The sequence below is a fragment of the Natator depressus genome, chromosome 15 (assembly GCF_965152275.1).
Source record: "Natator depressus isolate rNatDep1 chromosome 15, rNatDep2.hap1, whole genome shotgun sequence".
NCBI classification, from domain to species: domain Eukaryota; kingdom Metazoa; phylum Chordata; order Testudines; family Cheloniidae; genus Natator; species Natator depressus.
The window spans coordinates 24,812,571-24,834,972 of NC_134248.1; the positions used below are offsets into that span (position 1 = coordinate 24,812,571).

General features: G+C 41.7%; 1 protein-coding gene and 1 pseudogene across 1 annotated transcript; one reads left to right on the plus strand and one right to left on the minus strand.

Moving 5' to 3' along the window:
* The first annotated feature begins 663 nt into the window (after positions 1 to 663).
* Positions 664 to 18,629, plus strand: CDK2AP1 (cyclin dependent kinase 2 associated protein 1). The gene is made up of 4 exons (XM_074972805.1): positions 664 to 892; positions 13,979 to 14,085; positions 15,108 to 15,234; positions 18,070 to 18,629. Exons 1-4 carry the CDS (start codon positions 664 to 666, stop codon positions 18,135 to 18,137), a joined length of 531 nt encoding a protein of 176 aa, XP_074828906.1. The 3' UTR covers positions 18,138 to 18,629.
* Positions 18,630 to 19,996: 1,367 nt separating this feature from the next.
* LOC141999571 (E3 SUMO-protein ligase ZBED1-like) lies at positions 19,997 to 21,736 on the minus strand (annotated as a pseudogene).
* Between the last annotated feature and the right edge of the window lie 666 nt (positions 21,737 to 22,402).

Consider the following 22,402-nt stretch of genomic DNA (forward strand, 5'->3'; position numbering starts at 1 on the left):
ATTTTTCATGACCACGTCTTTGCAAACAGAAAACCAGTTAATTATTATTATTATCATCTAGTTTTGTCTTTATTAAAACCCTCAGTTGCTGCAGTCTATATTAACCTTCAACCTCTGATCAGACCGAACTGATGGTCAGACAGAAACGGTATTTAGTATATAAAATAACTGAAAAGAACACCTGTTTCACTTTATTAGGAGAATTTGCAAAGAAAATTGAAAAGAATGTTTTCTAACTTATTAGCAGATATTGCCCACCACTCAAATTAATTGGAAAGATTATTATATTAAATTTTTAAAAATACAGATTATTGCCTAATCTCCCGCAAAAACCCATCCCAGCCACCCTAAAACAAATCCAGCTCTTTTTATCCTTTAAAGAATGCCCGTTCAACACTTCCCCACACCCCCAGCTCCCCCCTTTGAACAAGTTACAGGATAAGCTTTCAACCCAAAAGTTCTGCCAAAAGTTTCTGAAGTTAATTTTAAACCCCATGTTATTTAAAACAAAAACAACCCCCAGAGCTCTATTGTTTGCTCTTTAAAAATCAAAATGACCCCCCCAAACCCCCAGGAAATAAAAATCTAAAGTGCTCTGGGCGAGGAGGACCGTGGCTGGGAGAGACGTGTGAATGCCTTTTCTCCCCTAAAGTTTTTGGATGCATGTCTCCTAATGATGTATGGATGATATATTGCATTGTGGGTGTCAATATAAGTGACGGCCATATTTGCCGGTGCTGCTACCGCTGTAAACAACCCAAAGTGTCTGGGAGACACAGAGACGCTCCACGGAGTGTCAGGGCATTTTTCTTTCTTGCCTTTGCCATGTCTCTAGGAATGTCGTACAAGCCCAACCTGAACGCCCACCTCCCCGGGACTTCCATCAACCAGGGTAAGTCTCCGACGGCAACTGGAGGGCAAGTTTCCCAGCCCCTTTTCGGAGGCACCAGCAGAGCGCCGCGGTGCAGCGCGGATACCTGGGGAAAGCCCCGGACTGTAGTTTTTGTCCAGTTCTAGACGTAGGGTCAGATTCCCCGGAGCTGATTCATATCCGCCATTATTCCTAATCACCCGCGGCGCGGCGCTGCCCAAGGAGCAAACTTCGGCTCCCCCCCCGCCCCGACCCCCGCCGCCCCTCCCCGGGCCCCGCGGCGCCCCGCCTGGCGCCCCGGTGCCGGCCGCCTCCGCGCGGCGCCGCTCGGTCGGTGGCTCTTTGGATCCGGCCGTTCGCTTTCCTCCATGATCGCCTCCCCAGGGCTGCTGATTGATCTGGATCAGGAATATTCTGTGCGCGGCTCAGCCGCGACCGCTGCTGGCGGGACGCTGCAAGTGCCTGGCCGCGCGTGGTGCGGGAGCCCCGCTTCCCCCCTGCTCTCCGGGGCTCCGGGGGGGGGGCTCGCGCCCCGAGTGCCCCCCCTTTCTGCAGGGCTGCGCCCCGGAGCCGCTTTGAAACAGCCCCCTCCGCCCCGAAACGGCCCCCTCTCCACCGGGGTTTGCCCTCAGGGGAGAGTCACTCAAAGTGCTGGAGTCTGGAGATTAGCCTGGGCTGGATAAGTCTGCCCCTACCAGCGTGAGACCCAGTTAGGAGCTTTGGAGAGCTTAATTTTTGTGAAAGAGGGCCTCCTTTTTATTTCATTTTATTTTTTCTGTCAGTGCTTGTTTTTATTCCCCATCTTTTCCACTCCCCTGCAAAGTTATTGGGTGGAGTGAACTTTTTTATTTTCAAAGGTAACCGTCATTAAAAAAAAAAAATAAAAAAATTCTGCGGTGAACTTTGCTGCGTGTATGGGGGTGCGCGCGAAAGAGGGTGCGTGTGTAATTCGGAAAATTTGGAAGAAAGCAGCTGCAATTCACTGTGGGATATTTTCAGGCGATCCCGTATATCTGCACAAGACGGATATTAAAACAAAAAATGGAAAAGTTGTCTGTAACCGTTCTGGTTTTAACAGCTCGCTCACACATATAGTGTCTACAGGTCTGACATCAAAATATCAACAGGAAGGATTGTGACTTTAAAAAAAAAAAAAAGGCAGAGAGAGAAGTTTTGATGTTTTAGAAGGGAATGGAAATATACTTCAGTGGTTTTGCAGCACTGTCTGTCATTCTGTTCCTGGGGTATTGATGAGCTAAAGGGATTAATTACATGTACCCCAAAGAAGCTACAATGAGCGGCAATTATAGCAGATCTCATTTTGCTGTAAGGAATTGTCACCAGCTGATAGAGAAGAAATGAACTGCAGCCTTGATCCTGCAAACACCTACACATGAGAATAGCTTGAAGCATGTGAGTAGCTGACTTAAATGGGTACTCAGGTGTGTACAATGAAGCATGTAAGTATTTGCAGGATCATGGCCTGAGATCAGTGTGCTACTTTTTAAAAAAAAGCCAGGAAAAAGGCACGTTCCTGACTTCAGATTCTTGTGACATACTAAAGCAATGTCACCAGAAAGAACCAAGCGATGGAACTGTTCCTTTTTGTGTCTCACTGCAGCCAGTGTCTCATTCTCTAAAATGCCTCCATAGAAGAGCAGGGACACTGAGCTTTTTGTTTTGATTTTTGGCTTACGTCATGGAGCGAGAGGAAAACACAAGGCTAACTGCACTTCAGATGAAAGCAACGGCTAAGACCATGGCAAACATGTTACTGAGACTATTGGTTTAAGTAACTTGGAAAGTTCTTTCTGTGATTTTTGTCGCTATCATTGTTCTGTCTATATGCCATGATTCAGGCTGTACGTTTCTTTCATTCAGTTTGTCCTCCTTTTTTAATGGCTTTTCAGCAGTCCCCTGTGAGGCTTCAGTGATCCCCGAACTTGTGCTTGTTTGATTCATGTTGTCCTTAACACCCACAGACTCTTTGCAATGAAAAATATTTTAATCAGTATCCAAAATGGACTCTCTCTTTCTCTCCATCTCCTGCCATTATCCCTCATGCACCAGCCCTTCCTCTAGCTAGTGGCAATGCCAGCATGATGGCCTGAGGCCAAGGGAGTTAGACAAAGCAGTCCTTGCAGGGGCACACATTGCATTCACAGTGATGTGATTACAAATGGCTTCCCTCCTTGCTGGACCCTAATTCTGAGTTTCAGGAGGTTCCTTCTCTATTGTGTTTAAATTAAATGCCACCAGCTCAGCTAGAAGTGGAAATCCTGGGTTTGCTTCCAAACCTGGGGCTAGAGCATCCCTTTCCTTTGTATCCTGTGAAGGGGCTGAAAGCAGGACATCTGTCCCTTTGGCCTGAGATCAGCTCTGCAGAAGCTGCTCTGCGGGAACTTGGAGTGCTTGGGGCTCAGGGCTTTGAAGGGATGCGGCCAGCTGGGCGTACCTATATAATAATGCCGAAGCTCTGTGCTGCAGGGTTTTTGGTGCAAGTGGGACTAGAGGGGCTGTGGTGCCATGTTTCTGAAGTCTGTGTCTTCACTGCACAGTTAACTTGTGTTATCTACGCTCTGGTTAATTCCTCTCAACTAAGTCTAGCTCAAGTGAGAGTGGCCACTCTACAAAATAGCACGTGAGCTACCTGGGGTGGTTGTATTAGCAGCTGATGAGTTCTGCTAACCTGAGCTGCAGACTATACCACCAGGCAGGCCAGCCCACTCCAGTTAAAAGGTCCACCACCCTGGGGTTTTTGTGTGTGGATGGGTCTCAAATTAGGGACAATGCTCAGGTTATAAGCCAAGTTACTTGTGCACTGAAGGCAAGCCTTGAGAGAGAGGAGAGCTGCCATAGGAGCAGGGAGGGCTGCAAAGGGTTAATGGGAGATCTTGGGATGACTGTGGGGATTCCCTGCAGATCTTGGGATGGCTGTGTAAGGAAAGTCTGTCTACTCCACAGGTAATGTAAACCCCCTTCCCAGCTATATGATACTGGGGGCACTCCAGGGGCCTGATTCTCCACTGCCTTGCAGCTTTGTCATTTACACTCATTCAAAGAGAGAGTAATTTGCTTCCAAAGCGGAATTTTACACTGGCTCTGAACTTGCTTTGCCCAGACCTGAGTGATGATGCAAAGCTCAGGGCAGTGGGGATTTAGGCCCCATGTGATTAAACTTGCAGTGTTTTTCCAGGTATCTGTAGTCTTTCCATGGGACTTTCCACTCTGGAGCCTGGGCTCTTGTGGTATAACGTTCAGTGCTGGTCCTGTGTTTATAAACCAGCCCCTCACAGATATGTTCTTAATCTCAAACACAAAACCTTCTGTTTTTTAAGGTCCTCTTTATTATCTCACTCGCTTTTTTTGTTTTGTTTAGTTTAAACAGGGTTAGAGCTATTATGGCTGTATTTTGTTTGTGCACCAGCATCTTTAATAATTTCACCTGGAATCTGCACAGCTCTGGGAATGGTATTTGCAAGGCGCATACTGTATCCGTCTTTTTTTTTGTTTTGCTCTGAACCCGCAGCAATGACAGCTTAAACTGTCCTCCTCCCCAACAAAATGCGAAGATCAGAGTGAAGTTTTAAAACTTCCATGGGTAGGATCAAGTTCCAGCAGATTATAATGATGATAAGATAGCAGGCTGCATCCCGGATCCACATTGTTCAACAGCAACCCTTTAAACAGAAAAAATACTGTAACCTAGGACTTCCATAGTTCTCACTGTGCTTGCAGTGTAACCACTCAAAACTTTACAGTGACTGAGATTCTCCTGTTCCAGAAGCACAGGTACCTCCCACCACTTGAGCCAAAAGAGAATCTCCATTATCTGGTATCAGTATAGTAGGGGCACAACACGACTGAGAGTTCTGATTCCAGCCAGTAGAGGGCAGTGGAACATATGCACCAGCTAGCTACTCTCTTATGTCCAATAATATGTTACATTATTAACATTAAGGTTCTGACTCAGCTCCATGAACAAACTGCTTCCTTAATGTTCTTTATGTAATTATATTCAACGTGATCCTGTTGTCCTTATTCAGGTTTTATGGAGGGGGGAGTTGATTGTGCCACAGGAGTGCAGAAAATGAAGTACTCTGTTAAGATATCAGTTTGTGGAAGCTTTTACATATTAAACTATGCTAGACACAAGGAGTAATTTGTGGGCATTATATTTAACATTCGTTTTCCAGATTTTTTATATATATATATGTGTATATATATATTTTTTAAACTCTCTCTTGTCTTGGATTCACTTTTTCAAAGATTCGCAGTGGCATTGTTTTTATGACTGTAATTCAATTTGCTAAAATGAATACAGCGCTTGCTCACGATTCACTGGAAGTCCAAGTCGTTAAAAATAGTCTGAAAAGAGCTGAGCTAAACATGCTGAGTAGTTTACTTTTTCCAGATGTAACTCACCTGGTCTCTTATCAAGTGAGTGCCTCCCTCCCCCCAATTCTCCCCCTCCCCCCAAATAGAAATGGATAATGGCAGGGGGACACTGACGGGTGTTTTTTTGCTGGTTTGAGCCAAAAGGGGTGTGGAATTACCAAATATGAATTACGTTTGTCTGTGTATAAATATGAATTACCTTTGTCTGTGTCTAAAATGTTAAAGCTTAAAAGAGGTTCTTTGGCTGTCGCAGAAGAACAACCCGAGCATTTTTTTTTTTGTTTGTTTTTGTTTTTAAGGAAATGGCCTGATTCTCATTTGCCTTCCATTGACACCAAAGTCCCTTTCCAGGCTCTGGCAGTGTAAAAGGGATTTAAAGTGGGTGTAAATACAAAGTAAATAAATAGATATAATGCACGTTGCATTTACACAGCTAGAGCACTGTGAAGGGGACTTTGTAAAGGGGATCAGTCCCAATATTTCCTACTAAAATGGCTTTTTTATTGTTTGTTTGTTTGTTTAAATATGCAGTGGGACTGGAGTGTTTAGGGGAATTGGTAATGGGACACAGAGTGTTTCACTGTGAGGTTGGCAGTGCCTGTCCTGCTTTGCCCTGGTGCTGAAATAGGATCGGCCTGCATAGACACTGATGCCCATGTGGCATCTCCATTTCTATTATTCTAATCATTTAGGACTGGAAGGGACCTTGAATCAATTTCTAGTCCAACTCCCCACACTGAGGCAGGACCACGTAAACCCAGACCATCCCTGACAGGTGTTTGTCCAACCTGTTCTTAGAAACTTCCAGTGATGGGGATACCACAACCTCCCTTGGAAGGTATTTCAAAGATTAACTATCTTTATAGTTAGAAAGTTTTTCCTAATAACTAACCTAAATCTCCCTTGATGCAGATTAAGCCCATTACTTCTTGTCCTACCTTCAGTGGACATGGAGAACAATAGATCACCATCCTCTTTTTATACTAGCCCTTAACATATTTGAAGACTATTAGCAGGTCCCCTCTCAGTCTTCTTTTCTGAAGACGAAACATACTTTGCACTTGTCTTCATTAAATTTAATCTTGTTGATTTCAGACCAATTCTCCAGTTTGTCCAGATGGTTTTGAGTTTTAATCCTCTTTTCCTAAGTGCTCGTAACCCCTCCCAGCCTGGTGTTATCCACACATTTTATAAGCATACTCTCCATTTCATTAGCCAAGTCATTAATGAAAATATTGAATAATGCCAGATCCAGAACTGGACCCTACTAGATACGCCCTCCCAGTTTGACAGTGAACCACTGATGATTGCTAGACCATACTCAGAGTAATCAGTTTTGCACCCACCTTATAATAATTTTATCTAGACCACATTTCCCTAGTTTGCTTCTGAGAACATTATGTGGGACTGTCCAAAGCCTTACTAAAACCAAGATACATCACATCTACACCTTCCCCCCCATCCACTAAGCTAGTAACCCTGTCAGAGAAGGAAGTTAGGCTGGTGTGGCGTTATTCATTCTTGACAAATCCGTGTTGGCTGTTACTTATAAACCTATTATCCTCTAGGTGCTTACCATTTGATTGTTTAATAATGTTCCAGTATCTTTCCCGGTATCAAAGTTAGGTTGACTGGTCTGTAATTCCCTGGGTCTCTTGGTTCCCCTTTTTAAAGATAGGTACCATGTTTGCCCTTCTCCACCTGTCCTCCAGGAGATTGCAGTGAAATTTTGTATAAATGAAGCCAAAATGTTTTGAGTGCTAAGAATTCACGTTCTTTCCTTCTAAGTTTGAACACTAAAACCACAATTCAGACTGATGCGATTGTAAAATGGCCAGATTCCACAAATTGGGCCCAGCATCCGGGGTGAAATCCTGGCCCCATTGATTTCTCTCCTTGTGGGTAGTCACTTCCACCTGTGCCCAGGAGCTGTAGAATTCCACCCAATCAAAAAGGCAGCAGTTTGCCCAGAGTACAAGGCAGTGGAGGAATTTACCCAGTGAGCTTAATTCTGCTGTCACTTAAACCAGGTTTACATGGCTGCGACACCAATAAGTTCAATAGGATTATTTCTTATTTACATTGGTTGGTTTGAGAGTAGAATCAGGCCTATATGTTCATGACACAATCTTAGTTGGGCATATGTGTTAAACTCACAATTAATCCACTTGTATTCAAAATGCAACTTAAGATGAACTGGCTTTTTCTTAGGGCTGAGAGTTGTGTGTGGGGTTTTGTTTTTAAGAAAAAGCTTTTATTTTCTGCTCTAAGAAATATCAGGTTTTGCCTTTATTTATTTATTGCCAGAGGATTCTATGGATGACTAGACAAGCGTGTGGGGGATTTACATCACAATAAGATGACTGCTGAGCAATTGAGAGGGGAGCAGGTTTTTATTCAGACTCTTTAAGATGTGTTTTTTAACTCCCCGTTTTTGCTCAAGTGCTTGTCAAACACTTGGGATAAAAGCACTTTGTGAAAAATTCGGACCTCCTGCAGAGGCACTGTGGGATAATTGCATGGATTTTCTCCAACAAGCACCAAAATATTCACAGATTTTGTACCAGTATAAATACTTTAGTTAAAATAATAAAATCAACCCCCTAACTAAATAGTTATACTTGTAGGACCCCTAGTGTGGAATAAATTCCTTATATTTGTATAGTTTTTTCCCCTTCCCATACAGGAATAACTATTCTGCTAGAAGCATCTGTAACTGTATGCAAGTGGAGGTGGGAACGTGTACCACTTTAACTACATCTGTGTAATTAAAGCAGTACAAATACTGAGTGTAGACAAGGGCGCAGTTAAGCAGCACAGTAGGTTTGGATGCGATAAACATGCCACATGGTTGTGTGGTGACAAAAGCTGCCACCATGTGGCTGTAACTGTCTGTGTGTGTTGTAAGCAGATCAGATGAGAGTGCCTTGACCTGGCTACAGAAACACAGTTTGCTTTGCAGGATGCACAGGGTTTTGTGAGCTCTCCAAGCACAACCTGACTTCCCATCCACTTCACTTGCTGGCAACCGCAGTAGATTTAAAAATGCAAATTCTCATCAACCACATGAGTGAAACCAGAGAGACTTGGAGGAGCAGCTCTGCAGGAAGGAAGAGGAGTTAAAGGCAGGGCAGCTGCGTGGAAGGCATATAGCTCCATCCAGCTTCTACTGAAGTCAGTGGAAAGGTTCCTGTTGCCTTCTGTGGGAGCTGGGTTGGGCATATAGGGCTTGATTCCAGGCCTGCTGAAGTCTATGGGACCTTTCCATTTACTTGAATTTCACTGCGTGTTGAATCAGGCTGAGAGAGAGCAGCTGGAGGTAAGTTGTGGGGCTGGAATGGGGAGGATTGGGAGTAAATGTGATAACAGTCGTTCCAAGAGTGCAACTGAATCTTGAGGGGAGGGGATGTTTGAGTCTGAGGAGTGCAACTAGCATCTGTCATTCCTCCAGAGGCTCTGGTGACAGTTGTACTCCAGCATTAGTCTCTATTCTCGGTATTGCTAACTGCCAGCATTCAAAAGTAATGAGTCAGGTCCCAAAATTATGAGATTGTCCCTTAAAATCATGAGATTGAGAAAATATACATTTGGCGTTCTTGTTTGACATGTGGTTTTTGAACCTTTGGGGGCACTCAGATGACTTTTTCAAGCTTTTTTTTCCTGCAATCAAGAGAAACTGAAACTTAAAAACGTCTCTTTTTAAACTTCTCTAAAAATTGCTAAAAACTTCTCTTTTTAAAAAAATATGAGATTCTCATATGATCACTTTCCTCCAGCATCTGGAGTATTAAGAAGAACATCAAATAGTGCAAGGCTCGTGATAAATCCGTGAGCGTTGTCAGCACTGTTTACATCTAAAGATAGATAAATCAGCATGCCTATCATCTAGTCCCCCGGGCCCCTGGATAGAACAATACTTGCACCCCTCCTTTATCAATACCAGCATGGATTGGCTACCAGCCTAGGGTTAAGCAACATGGGTATCCCAAAATTGCCACCATCAGACCTTACACCCTGCGGTGAAGGTCAGCAGCCTTGACCTCAGTTGCATCAACCTGGGGAGTGAATTTGAGTTGTCCCTGCCCCTCCTACTCTCCCCTCCACGTCTACTGGGACCTGGAGCAGTATGTTCTCACTGATGTTCAGGTCTAGAGTCTGACTCCAGCTAGCCTCATCCCTGGTGCTGGCAGAGGGAGGAAGCTGCTCAGGTAGCCTGAACAGAAGCCATATAGTGCTCTGCAGATCTCATCAGCACTTTGGATCAGCCCAGGGCGCAGACAGGATGCCCGAGAAATATGACATCTGAATGCCATGATCGATCTTTCACCCTCTTCTATGGAGTACAGTCATTTTGACATCTTGACCTGGTCTCCTATGACTTAGGATGCCATATAGGGCTCGCTGGCCTGGTTTTGCTGCTCATTATAATGACAGGAGCCAGCAAATGTAATTTGAAATCTATTAAGTGCTTAGATACACAAATGTATTTTGGATTAACTAAGTAAAAACATCTAAGACCCAGGACCCTTCCAGGGGATTAATGGGAGAGTTGAGAGGGTGCGAAAAGGCCAAGGTCCATTACCCCTCACCAGACATTAATTCTCAGGACATACCTTGCACTCAAGCTCGTTAGGATCACAACCGCGTTTTAAATAAATACAAAAATTTGGTTTTCTTTTTATTCTGTCGAGTCCCACTCCCTCCCCCCCTCCCTCGGGGAATGACTGGCAGGCATCTGACATGGACGCTTGCAGCACATGAAGAACTGGTATCCCAGCCAAGCTAAATCCCTTTCTTTGTTCTCTGTGCCTGCTGCTACTGATAAAGTGGTTGGCGCATGGCATTATGTCTTATTACATTTTTGATGCAGACTGCAAAGAAACAGGTAAACTCACCATGGTTACCACTACTTGTCATTCGGCAGGACATTCTTTACGCTGTAATGGCCTCTAGTGTCTGCATCACAGCTTTGCATATGCTGTGGGTAAAGTAGACAATACAGTGTCCCTGGCTGCTCCAGTGCCAAAATTACATTGATCTGATTATTAATGAGAGGTGATGCACTTGGTGTCACTAAAATCCCAGTGCCAATCCCTTTCCCATAGCTCTCTGACAGGATCAGATTTTTAGCAAATTCTCCTTATTGGTTGTACACTTTTTCCTTTAATGCTCCTTCAGCCACTGTCAAAATGTGCAGCTACTCTGTACTGCAATGCCATATTGTTGTCAGTGTCCAGATCTGTGAAACTTTCTCATGCAGCACCTTGCTGTGGTGTCACTGCTTTGTCTCAATGCATCAGGCACCTGATGGTTTTTGTTCTTATCTGTACGCTCCTTGTGTTGTAATCTTGACTTCTATCCAGGCTGGGAACCTGACATAGTTCCAATTAACATGGTCTAAGCAGGAGATCAATGAGATGTCTGTTCTGTATTGTTGTTAAAAGCAGCCAGTGGAAACAAATAATGTTAGTTGTTTTCTACTTCTTCTTCTTTTTTTTCTACTTCATAGCCAATAGGAAAGGTGTGTTGGCTAGTTGCTAGGACAGGTGACTGGAGACTGGACTCCTGAATGTCTTGTCCTTGTAAACCAGGGATAGGCAACTTATGGCTCGCGGGCCAAAGGCGGCAGGGGAGCTGATTTTCAGTGTCACTCACGCTGCCCCGGTCCTGGCCACCGGTCCGGGGGGGGGCTCTGCATTTTAATTTAATTTTAAATGAAGCTTCTTAAAATTTAAAAAACCTTATTTACTTTACATACAACAATAGTTTAGTTATATATTACAGACTTATAGAAAGAGACCTTCTAAAAACGTGAGAATGTATCACTGGCATGCGAAACCTTAAATTAGAATGAATAAATGAAGATTCGGCACACCACTTCTGAAAGGTTGCCGATCCCTGTTGTAAACTGATTGACCCTGTAAATGCCTTTCCGTCCAGGTGGTGGGCTTATTACTGCAAACCATTCCACAGACTTCAATTAGACTTTTCAGAATCACTTAGTAGCAAGCATTCACAGGATTGGGCCCATGCTTTATGACTGGAGGAAAAGACACTTAACCCACCTATGCCCAGTTTTGTTTTCTGTAAAATGGGCATAACCAAACTCCCCTTCCTTACAGCGTGCTGGGCTAACTAATGGTGGTAAAGCGTTATGAGACCCTTGGAGGAAAGGTGCTACTTCCCACAAAGTAGCATCATGGATGTCGGTTCGACATCATTCTTATAGATTTTGGAAAGGTCGGGTAAAATGTGGATATAAAAATATTGTAGGTGTAAGTGTGTCCTGAGACGACAACCCACGTTACAGAGTGTAAGAATGGAGAACGTTAAGGTGTACCGTTGCTAGGAAAAAGGTGTGTTCATACCTCATGTTAGCAACCCTTTCAAGACAAGGCAGTCTGTAATTTTTCAAACAAATTAGCAGATTGAGCTAAAAGTTAAAGGGGAGATGAGTCTTCAGCTCAAGCAACTGACTCATGAAAAAGCTACAGACCGCCTTGTCTTCACTAGGATTTTATCTCGCATTAGCTAACTCAAGTTAAGAACACCCTTTCTTTTTGTAGTGAAGACCAGGCCATCATGGTTCCCTGTGATTGCTACAGAAGCACAATGATACTTTCAAAATGAGGAAGATTAGACTCATGGTTCCATCATGCACTCAGTAGCACTTCTTACAGTGTGATCTCTGCTTCCTCTGATGGTGTCCTTGCAAAAATAAATAAGAGTCAGGAGTAGAACGCTAAACGGAACAAAATGACTCTCATGTCAAATCCTTTTCATTTGTATTTCATTTAAATTCCATATAGGGCCACGGACATGGGAAGGGAGTGGGAAAAGCCTTGGAATTTTCAGGGAAGAGGTTTGTAGAGAAGGGAGTTGGTGTGTCTGGGTGGCTGCAGAGAAAGCCTGGACAGAGGGAAGCTACAGTAGGAGCAGGAACGTTTGAAGGGGAAGAGGAGAGAAAGAACAGCTAGCCATGATGATATAAATCCCCCTTAGGTCAGATTCTGCAATCCCTACTTGGGCAGAACTCCCAATAAGGTTATGAAAACAAGCAGCAGGATCGGGACCCTTATATGCCTTTTTATTTTTCATGGTGCATTTTCCTGAAAAGGATGATAGAAGATGACTGAGGAGGCTGTTTCAGTGGGCAGACGAGATGAGATCAATAGGTGCCATTAGCAGACTCACATGGACAGAGGTTGAGCCCTTAAATCAGCAGTACACAACACTGGATCTGTCTATCATGTGCATTTCCCCCCAAAATTTTGAATTTTAGAAACTGATTAAGGAATCTGTTCAGATTCTCTTCTACTGGGGCAGATCTTTGGCTGATAACACTGGCAAAACCCATTAAATTAGGTCCTGTAACTCTTGGTTAATTTAAAAAGCCACCTTAACTTATGGAATAATAAAGGACACACAAGGTTTTGGGTTTATTTGGGGGGAGAGTAGGAGGAATGTTCCTGTGCAGTGTGAGTAACTCACCTTGAACTCCTTCAGGAAAAGATGCAATCGTTCAGAAAGTGCCAAGTATAGCAGCTATCTTTTGAGGAACCTATTATTTTTAAAATAATCAAGATGGAACATTAAGTAGATAATTACTTCTATTACTTTACGATCCATGCAAGATTTATTGACCCTAGAAGTAGTGTCTGTCAGTATTTACCTAAAGGGACCATAAAGTTTGATAATGACAAAAGTAAATATATGTTCATAATAAGAATGTTCTGTCAGTGCAGTTTAACTTCACACAGAAGTCTGACGATCTTGTGAAATATCAGACTTAGTAACAAAAAAAGTGGTGTTATATTAGTGATATCTTTCCTTGGTTTATTTGCATAGCCCAATCCTACTGGTGAAAAATGTTTGACATCACACAAGAGATGAATGTGATGAACAATATTCACTGCTGATGTCACACAATAAATAGTTGTGGGGTTAGCTCAAAATAGCTTTTAGGGTGATTTGCATTGCAAATGTGATGACAATTTGAGTTGTAAAATTATAGCCATATTTACAGTAAGTCTATACAGAACATTTAATTTTATATAGTGTTGCATTTTTAACAGTACAAATGATATAACTAGGCTTGGCAGAACTAAATTTTTACTTTTTCAGTGTTTATTTTTGAGCATTTTTTTCTATTAGTGATTTAAATATTCACAGTTGTGCAAAATGATGGGGTGTGGGTCAGACAGTAGATGCTAAGATTCAGAAAATTTAAACTTTATAACCATTAAAACACAAATTGCCAACATCACATGTCAAAATATACCAAGTAAATATCCTTAAATCAAACTCTTAAGTTCTCAAGCAGTGTTTTTCTTACTTTGCCTATCTGTAAATTGTGATTATCATCAATGGAAGAATTTTTGTCATGGGTTTGTGTGTGTTTGGTAACATGATCATTTACCGACATTTACCGATTAAAAATCTAATCCTTCCAAGGCTAGATATATCTGTAATGTTTTAGCCTGCACTACTTTCACATGTACAGTGTTCCCTACAGGATGATTACTTTAACTGTCTGTACTGTTTTGCAGTGAACAGTGTGACTCTTGAGTTGGTGATCTGGAAAAAAATGTTGACAGGTTACTGTTTGTTTAAAAACAACATCACCTCACTGAATTATGCCCCAATGGGTATTGACTAATTCATCCTTAGATAATAAATCTTGCTTTCCTATTTTTTCTTCCTCAAAAGCTGGAAGTGTTCACTCTCCCTCCACAAGTATGGCAACCTCTGCACAATACAGACAACTTATAAATGATTATGGACCTCCGTCTCTAGGCTATACACAAGGGATGCAGGTAAAATTCCAATTTTTTTAAAAAATTGTATTGGTGACAAGGTTTGAGCGATAGTATGAATCACATGTGGCATGTAGACTGATGTGACCCTCCCTTGCTTTGAAATGAAATACAAATGGCAGACAGATTCATCACATGCATCCTGGTTTCATATTAGACTAACTGTAGTGCTCACTGGGGGTTATAGAATCATATGTAAGTCTGGAAGGGACTTCAAGAGGTCGTCTAATCCATCCTCCCATGCTGAGGCAGGGTATTTATTAACTAACCACGAGTCCCTGCCCACCGGTGAACCTTGATGTGAGTTGTGTTTGAAGACAAAGGCACAGGTATAAAATGATCAAAGATTATAATCTGATGGTAAAGGCTGCAAACAACAGGACTCTATTAGTATGACTTTTAAAATACAAAATCATATTTTAATATTAAATATATTTCTAACTGTAAATTAAGATTTACACCAGCAAAACAATGTTATAAAATGCATGATCCAAACCTTCCTGTTGGCTGCTACAAGAATCTAACTGGTCAACTTTTGTGGAGTGGCTTCTACCATTTAACAGGGAGAAGGAGGCCTTCTCTTGGCATATGGACAGCTTTCTTCTCTCTCTCTCTTACTGACTCCCCACCTATTTTAACATACTCTGAAAACATGTCTGGTCAGTTTTTGCCTGTACTACTACTTAAAATTAGAACAAATGGAGGGAGAGAGAGATGAACTTGAGCGTTGGGTTAGTTAATGATTTGCAATACTGTTCGGATGAAATGTTAAAAGGTCCCAGCCCTGCAGTCAGATCTGCCCTGATAGATCCTTGCAACTGCATGGTACCTCATCGTATCTGATTGCAGGAGCAGGGGCTAAAGCAGCATCGTGTTTAAAATCCTGTAAAACTATAAACTTGATGCATTTAGTGCAAGTGACCATGATCAACTGGAGCACATTATGAAATAGATTCTTATGATTTCTTTAATCTGCTATTTTTTGCTATGTATAATTCAGATTAATTTCTTTCAAACTGTAGGGTACCAGCAGCAGTCAAGTACCACAAAGCAAATATGCAGAACTTCTAGCTATCATAGAAGAATTAGGAAAAGAAATTAGACCTACATATGCTGGAAGTAAAAGTGCCATGGAGAGGCTAAAACGAGGTAATTTTTTTCATTAGAGTGGATAGTTTTTTGGATCCATTATTTCCAAACCGTTTCCCCACATCCCTTACTTCAGAGATGGGGAAACTTACAGCTGGCTTGACTTAGTGTGTTTAGTTACGAGTTGCTGGTTTAACATAGTTTAGCAATAGCCCATTCACTTTCTACGTGACCAACCAATGACTGAATGGATTTCATGTGCACAGAGGGGAGTATAGGTTAGTGTAACTTGCGCCTTTTTCCAGCCCCCTCACTGTGTACATAACATCAGTGAAGGCTCCCAAAAGACTTACTTAGAATCGCCTAAACTCTCTTCCATAGACTCCAAACCATGTACCAAAGTATCACTTATATATCACTTTTCCAGCTGGCCCACTTAATCTTAACTGAATGTATCTTTGCTTGAAGAGATTCTGTGCTGTGGTAACTTGCATATTGAGGGGCCTATAGAGAGGAGTGTAGGGGGGAAAAGCAAACAGGAGGCTAACATTGAACTAGCCAGCATCTTCCTCTGTCACATGTATTTCTACTCCTCCTGGCTCCTCTGTTTGTAAGTTCCACCTGCTTAGACTGCCTCATACGTCAGTAAGCAGATGTAAGTACATCTAAGGGAGCCTGAAGCTACTAGAGTCTAAGGGCCCAGTTCATCCGTGGTCCACAGTTCCTTTTGGCCAGCAAAAGAGGGTAGTGAGTCTCCTTTCCTCTCCGTTGTGGAAATCACTGCATGCCCTACAGCTGGTGTAGCCAGCTCCACACCATCCCCTGCAGGAGGCATGTCAAGGACATTCCTGAAGTGCTGCTGGAGTGACCCATAAGGGCCATGGGCAGCTCAATGCAAGGCAGTTCCCCAAGCTGCTCTGTCCTGTGCCAGAGGCTAAAATGGTCTCTGGTTAGCCCAGCAGCTGGGTGGTGCAAAGGTGGCATTAAGCCAGCTGTACGTAAGGCCCAACCATTAAGGGGAGAGTAATATATCTACCACAATGTGCAATAAAATGAATAGGAGCTGTTCTTGGAAGGGATGTAATAAAGTCTGCTGATAAGAGTGGTAAAGTGGAATCTGGGCTGACTAAAATCAATGTTGCAGGAGTCTCTTTATTGCACTGGCTGAGTCAGTGTCAAAATAGATCAAGAATGGCTATAGGCCAATGAGAAGGACGTAGAAGAAACTTGGAAAAGTTCAGACTGTCAGCATGAACAATTGCTTGCTGAACAGTTGAGTTGCTAGATTAAAGTTGTGCTTTCCTACATTACAGCATGTATTTATATAGGGATCATGGATATCAGCCAGTTTTTCTGACATCTTCTGACTCAAAAACTTGCCCACTCAATAGTGGAGGAGGTTCCTACGAGGAGGCATTAAGTGTGTGTGCGGGGAGCATACAGTAGTATGATGGGGTGGGGCTGGGGGAATCTTGCAGGTGTCCCGCACAGGAGCGGGAAGGTATATGGAGCATTCCTCCTGCAGGAGACTTCTGTCTTTGTGCTCCACGAACTTAAAAGCCACACAGGCTGTCAAGCTTTGAAATCAATTAACAGTCTGTTTTCTTCCTAATTCAGGGTAGCTCTGCTGCATAAACTGGGTACCTTGCCACATAAAGTCTAATGTGCTGCTTTGAGTCTGTATCTGTGCATACCATAGGTACAGGCACCAATTTTCTAGTGTGCATATATATTTAACCCTTTGAAAATTCTCGTATCCCTAACTTTTCTAGTGTAATTATTTAATGAACAGTTATTTCTTTGGGTGCAATCACTGGCTGCTCTGTGACCGTGAAGCTTCCGGGCTGGCAGTCCTTCAGAGGCAATGTACTTTGAGTGGGAGGAGGCTAAGCATCTCCTGCTGCTCAACAGCAACTCCTCCACCCAGCTAAGGAGCAATAGTGGTGGGCTCTGAGCAGAAACCAATCTATCCTCTCTTGCCCTGAAACCTTGGTGCCAGAGTGTAGCCCTGTCTGCACGGGGAAAGTCATGCCAAAATCTCCCTTGGACCGAACACAGGCTGCTGTGAACTTCGGTAGCACTCGTCTAGATCTGCCACTAGTGTTTTAAGTATTAAGGCTGGGACTTAAGGTGCTTTTGAAAATTCTAGTTCATGTCAACTAGACCTGAGCAAGGTTACACAACATAGTGCTTAAAATGGTGGACTATCTACGCTGGCACTCTCAATGTTGTTAACACTGGTGGAGCTTAGACTTTGACTTTCAAGGCAGGGTGACAGTTATGGCTCTGAATTGAGAGACACCCTCTCAAAGCAGGTTTCAGAGTAGCAGCTGTGTTAGTCTGTATCCGCAAAAAGAAAAGGAGTGAAGTGAGCTGTAGCTCACGAAAGCTTATGCTCAAATAAATTTGTTAGTCTCTAAGGTGCCACAAGTCCTCCTTTCCTCTCAAAGCAAAAGTTACTCGATGGACAGATCAGGTTTTTTTGATTAAATTATTTTTAGCAAATTTTCAAATTACAATTATGCAAGATCCACTTTTTTTTTTTAAATTAAGATTTGCAGTTTAAAATAGCCTGCGCTACAAAGTTTAGATCTCTCTCTGAATGTGGAACTTAATTTCACAGGTGTTTGATTTCAGGGTTTTGGTTAGGACACATTTTTAACTGAAGTTTAACACAACGGTCCCGTCTGGCGTTCATCTGTGAAAAGATGCCAGTTAGGAGAACCAAACTCACTTGCTTGAACTGCAGGTGGGATGCGGCTGCCACCGCTGCCATAGTTATGGTACGTTGCAGCACCCTTGCTAGCTAGTTTAGGACAGAAACATTAAACCACTTTGTTGAATTTCGACTGTCACCTAACCTGATGCTTTCAAAAATCTTCCGTTCTTTTACAGGCATCATTCACGCTAGAGGATTAGTTCGGGAATGCTTGGCTGAGACTGAACGGAATGCAAGATCCTAGCCTACTAATTAAGTTACAAGACTTTCCAGCTCTTTATGAAGAAAAATGTAATACTTATTCCTTTTGAAACATGCAGATGAATCTTTTTATTTTGAGCGTTTTACCCTTTTTTTTGCCCTTATGAAAACGTACAGTTAAGAACGAGAAGATTTTTCAGTTTACTGAGGGTTTGCATTTTTTTAGATGTTAAACTCCCCAAATTCTTTCTAAAAGGTTAAGACTAAAACTGCATGCAGAGGAATGCTTTCTCTCCCACAGACTATACTTAAGTTCCTTTCTTATCCAGCCACCGTCTCATTCTTTTTATTTCTTTGACTATATTCACTTAACCCCACATGGTCAATCTTTCAACCTTTGACATAAACTCTAAGGATTTTTTTTTTTTTAAATAACTGCACTGGTAGCATGTTTTACCTAGTAGTTGGCTATACTCACACGGTTTGCCATACAGCATAGACCCTGCTTAGAAATAATCTTTTTTTTTTTTTTTTTGCATAAGCATTTGCATGATTGTTAGTGCTTTGGAGTCCATTTAAAGTGCATGAGTTATAAATACAGAAGATAGAGCAACCTAACAAACAATAACAAGGTCCCAGAAAACTAATTTTCACCCTAAGGCTGAAGATTTCATTGTAAGTTTGCCAAAAAACAAAATTCTGGATAAGTTACTAAAACTGTTATTTGCATCTTTGTATGTATTTATTACTTGATGTAATAAAGCTTATTTTCATTAACCATTTGTATTAAAACTGTATGTACGGTCACTTTAATCAACATTATGTTAAAAGTGCAAAAACTCAGTAGATAGGCCAATGTTTAACCTTCATGCAAGAGCCTCAACTCCAGGAACAGACTAAAGAACAGGGCTACAGACTGCTGGAGACGTTCCATCCATAGCACTGGCCTGATGCAGTCAGTCTCTGGAGGAAGCAGGTAAGGCTGCTTGCCGGCTCCATTGCTACTTATAAAAAGCAAAGTGTGGGGTATGTGTAAGAATGAAAGATACCGTAAAGTTCTAGGGATGTGATTTGACACCTTGTAAAAAAAACCCATCATCACTCCATTAAGATGGAAGATCACCTCTTCCCTTGTGATTTTAAATCAACATCTTTAATAAAACTGAGCAGATGCTCCCTATTCAAATAAAGCTGGGGAAATTTTAAAAACAGAATAAAGACCCTTTCTGAGGTGAAACTATTCAAGTGTATTGTGATATAGTAAAGACAATGGCATAACACTGGTATTCAGTCGCATCAAAATTCTGCAAGGTAAATTAAGTAAAACTGACTACTGAAACTGGACAATGAAACTCAAAGAAAGGGAGACTTATCAGTGCAAACTATGGATGTTGGAGGATAATACAGTTTTGGGAAAGGGACAATTTGCATAAAAATGGTTCAGATGAGTGAACTCACCAAAGTTCCTTTCAACCTACTGTATCCTCCACATCTTTGTCTGTTAGTTTTCACATCTTTCTTCAATTGACAAAGATGTAATGTCTAAAAACTAAGGCTGTCAAATGATTTAAAAAAAATCAGTTTTAATTGCACTGTTAAATGATAGAATATCAATTTAAATTTATTAAAAATATTTTTGGATGTTTTTCTACAATTTCAAATATACTGATTTCATTTACAACACAGAATACAAAGTGTACAGTGTTCACTTTATATTTTTGATTACAAATATTTGCACTGTAAAAAAACAAGAAAATAGTATTTTCAATTTACCTCATACAAGTACTGTAATACAATCTCTATCGTGAAAGTGCAACTTACAAATGTAGATTTTTTTTTTTACATACCTGCACTCAAAAACAAAACTATGTAAAACTTTAGAGCCTACAAGTCCACTCAGTCCTACTTCTTGTTCATCCAATTACTAAGAAAAACGAGTTTGTTTACATTTGAGAGATAATGCTGCCCGCTTCTTATCAGAAGGTCACCTGAAAGTGGTAACAGGCGTTCACAAGGCACTGTTGTAGCCAGCGTTGCAAGGTATTTACGTGCCAGATATGCTAAACATTTGTGTGCCCCTTTATGCTTTGACCACCATTCCAGAGGACGTGCTTCCATGCTGATGACTGGTTCCGCTCGATAACAATCCAAAGCAGTGCAGACTGACAGACCTTCATTTTCATCATCTGAGTCAGATGGCACCAATAAAAGGTTGATTTTGTTTTTTGGTGGTTCGGGTTCTATAGTTTCTGCATCGGAGTATTGCTCTTTTAAGACTTCTGACAGCATGTTCCAAACCTCTTCCCTCTTGGGTTTTGGAAGGCACTTCAGATTCTTAAACCTTGGATTGAATGCTGTAGCTATCTTTAGAAATCTTATATTGGTACCTTCTTTGCATTTTGTCAAATCTGCAGTGAAAGTGTTCTTAAAATCGAACAACATATGCTGGGTTGTCAGAGACTGCCATAACACGAAATAAATGGCAGAACGCGGGTAAAACCACGGAGCACGAGACATACAATTTCCCCCTAAGGAGTTCAGTCACAACCCTGCAAGGCTCAAGTAGTGTTTCTAGCTTTTGCAGTTTTTCAAAATCACTATCTGGTGGCACTGATAGATTGTGCTTTTGAAGAGCTAATGTGGCTGTGATAGCAGCTTTACTTCTAAGCATGAACCGAACCATACCCAATGTGGAGTTCCATCTGGTTGAAATATCTTGTACAAGAGGTTCTTGTTTCTGTCCATTTGCAGCTTGTTGTATTTCTAGCTCTGTACTGTTAGCTGGATTGTGTTTGAAATGGCCCACAAGTTTTCCACATTTTGCCAGCACGTTTTCTAAACCACCACCGAGTGCTACTGTAATGGATCGCTGCAGACTGTGAGTGATGCATGCCATGTGTTCAAAAGGCAAATGACTGGCTGCTGCAATCATACTGTGTGCACTGTCAGTACTAATTGTTGTTACCTTTTCTTGAATATTCCATTCTTTCGCAATATCCAAGAAACACTCTGCATATGTTTCAGCATAATGTCTCTCTTCAATGTGTGTTACCGTTAAAGCAAACAATTGCAGTGTCCATGCAGCATCAATTAGGTGTGCTGTGTCTCCAGCACAGCTGTGATTGCTCAAGGACGTCCAGTGATCACCACCCAAAGCAACAGCTAGTGCATTTTTCAGAAGCTCCAACTTTGTAGTCTTCTCATGATATAGGCATCACAAATACTTGGCAATGGTCTCTTGGGAGGGCAAGGTATATGACTAATTAGAAGATGCAATTTGAATAACATCTCTTAGCCCTCTGTTTACAATGTTGAGTGGTCTGCACTCCATAGCTATGCACTTTGCAATAGTACTGGTTAAACTGTTGTACATTGATCCATGGGCTTGTAGCAATCCTGAAACTCTGTAAGTGTACTCTGTCGCGGCTGGCAGGATTCATTTGCTGTCAGTGGGTTATCTGTAGCACAAGAACTGGAGGCGAAAGCATGTTTAGCGCGTATGTGGTACTGCAGACTTTAAGTACTTCGATGGTACTGGAACTCAGTCTTGCAATAGCTACAGATAACTGTCTTTTTATCCAGAGGTTTCTTAAAAATAAACTTCTCATTCAAAAGACCTAAACTTTTGGTGCTTTGCTCCATTAACTTTTTCTGATATTTAATCACTCCAGATCATGAGAATACAGTACAACTGTGCCAGTGTCCACCAAGTAATGTAGTACAGTAAGTAAGAGGGTCAAAACAAAGCTCTGCGAGTAACTCATTTAAAAAAACGTTAATTGTTTTGTATTAATTGCAATTAATTGACAACCCTACTAGAAATGAGAGTTTTTTTTTTTTATAGCTCATCCAATCTGTCTACTGTAAGTTATAAAGGGGGTTCTGATTTAAATGGAAATGTTGCCTGAGTACGGACTATAGGATAAGGCCAACTATGTTTCAGGAGAAGTCCTCATCTTTGTGACTTAAGCATGAAAGCATTAGAGATTGTGTCTAAATCTTCTCACAGTGAGAGAAGAATATTCTCAGCTGATTGAGTTTTTCCCTCCGTTAACAGAAGTGGATAGAGTTTTCCTGTAACATCCATTTAATTAAGGTTTTATGGATCTTGTTTTCTTATCACACCTGTCCTAAATTTGGCACAAATGAACTGACGATTATATTGAATCCGAGTGTACCGGGATGTCCACCGTAGATGAAATATATGACTGCTATTAGCATTGGGCTAAATACTTTAGCCTTGCACTAATAGCAGGTCACTAAACTCAACAATTTAATAGTGTTTATTATGAAGTCTTAACAGTATTA

Coding starts and splice junctions, on each gene's coding strand:
- CDK2AP1 (XM_074972805.1), top strand. CDS start 664: ATGTCTCCTAATGATGTATGGATGATATATTGCATTGTGGGTGTCAAT. Junction 893..13,978: donor CGGGACTTCCATCAACCAGG/GTAAGTCTCCGA, acceptor CTTCCTCAAAAG/CTGGAAGTGTTCACTCTCCC. Junction 15,235..18,069: donor CATGGAGAGGCTAAAACGAG/GTAATTTTTTTC, acceptor GTTCTTTTACAG/GCATCATTCACGCTAGAGGA.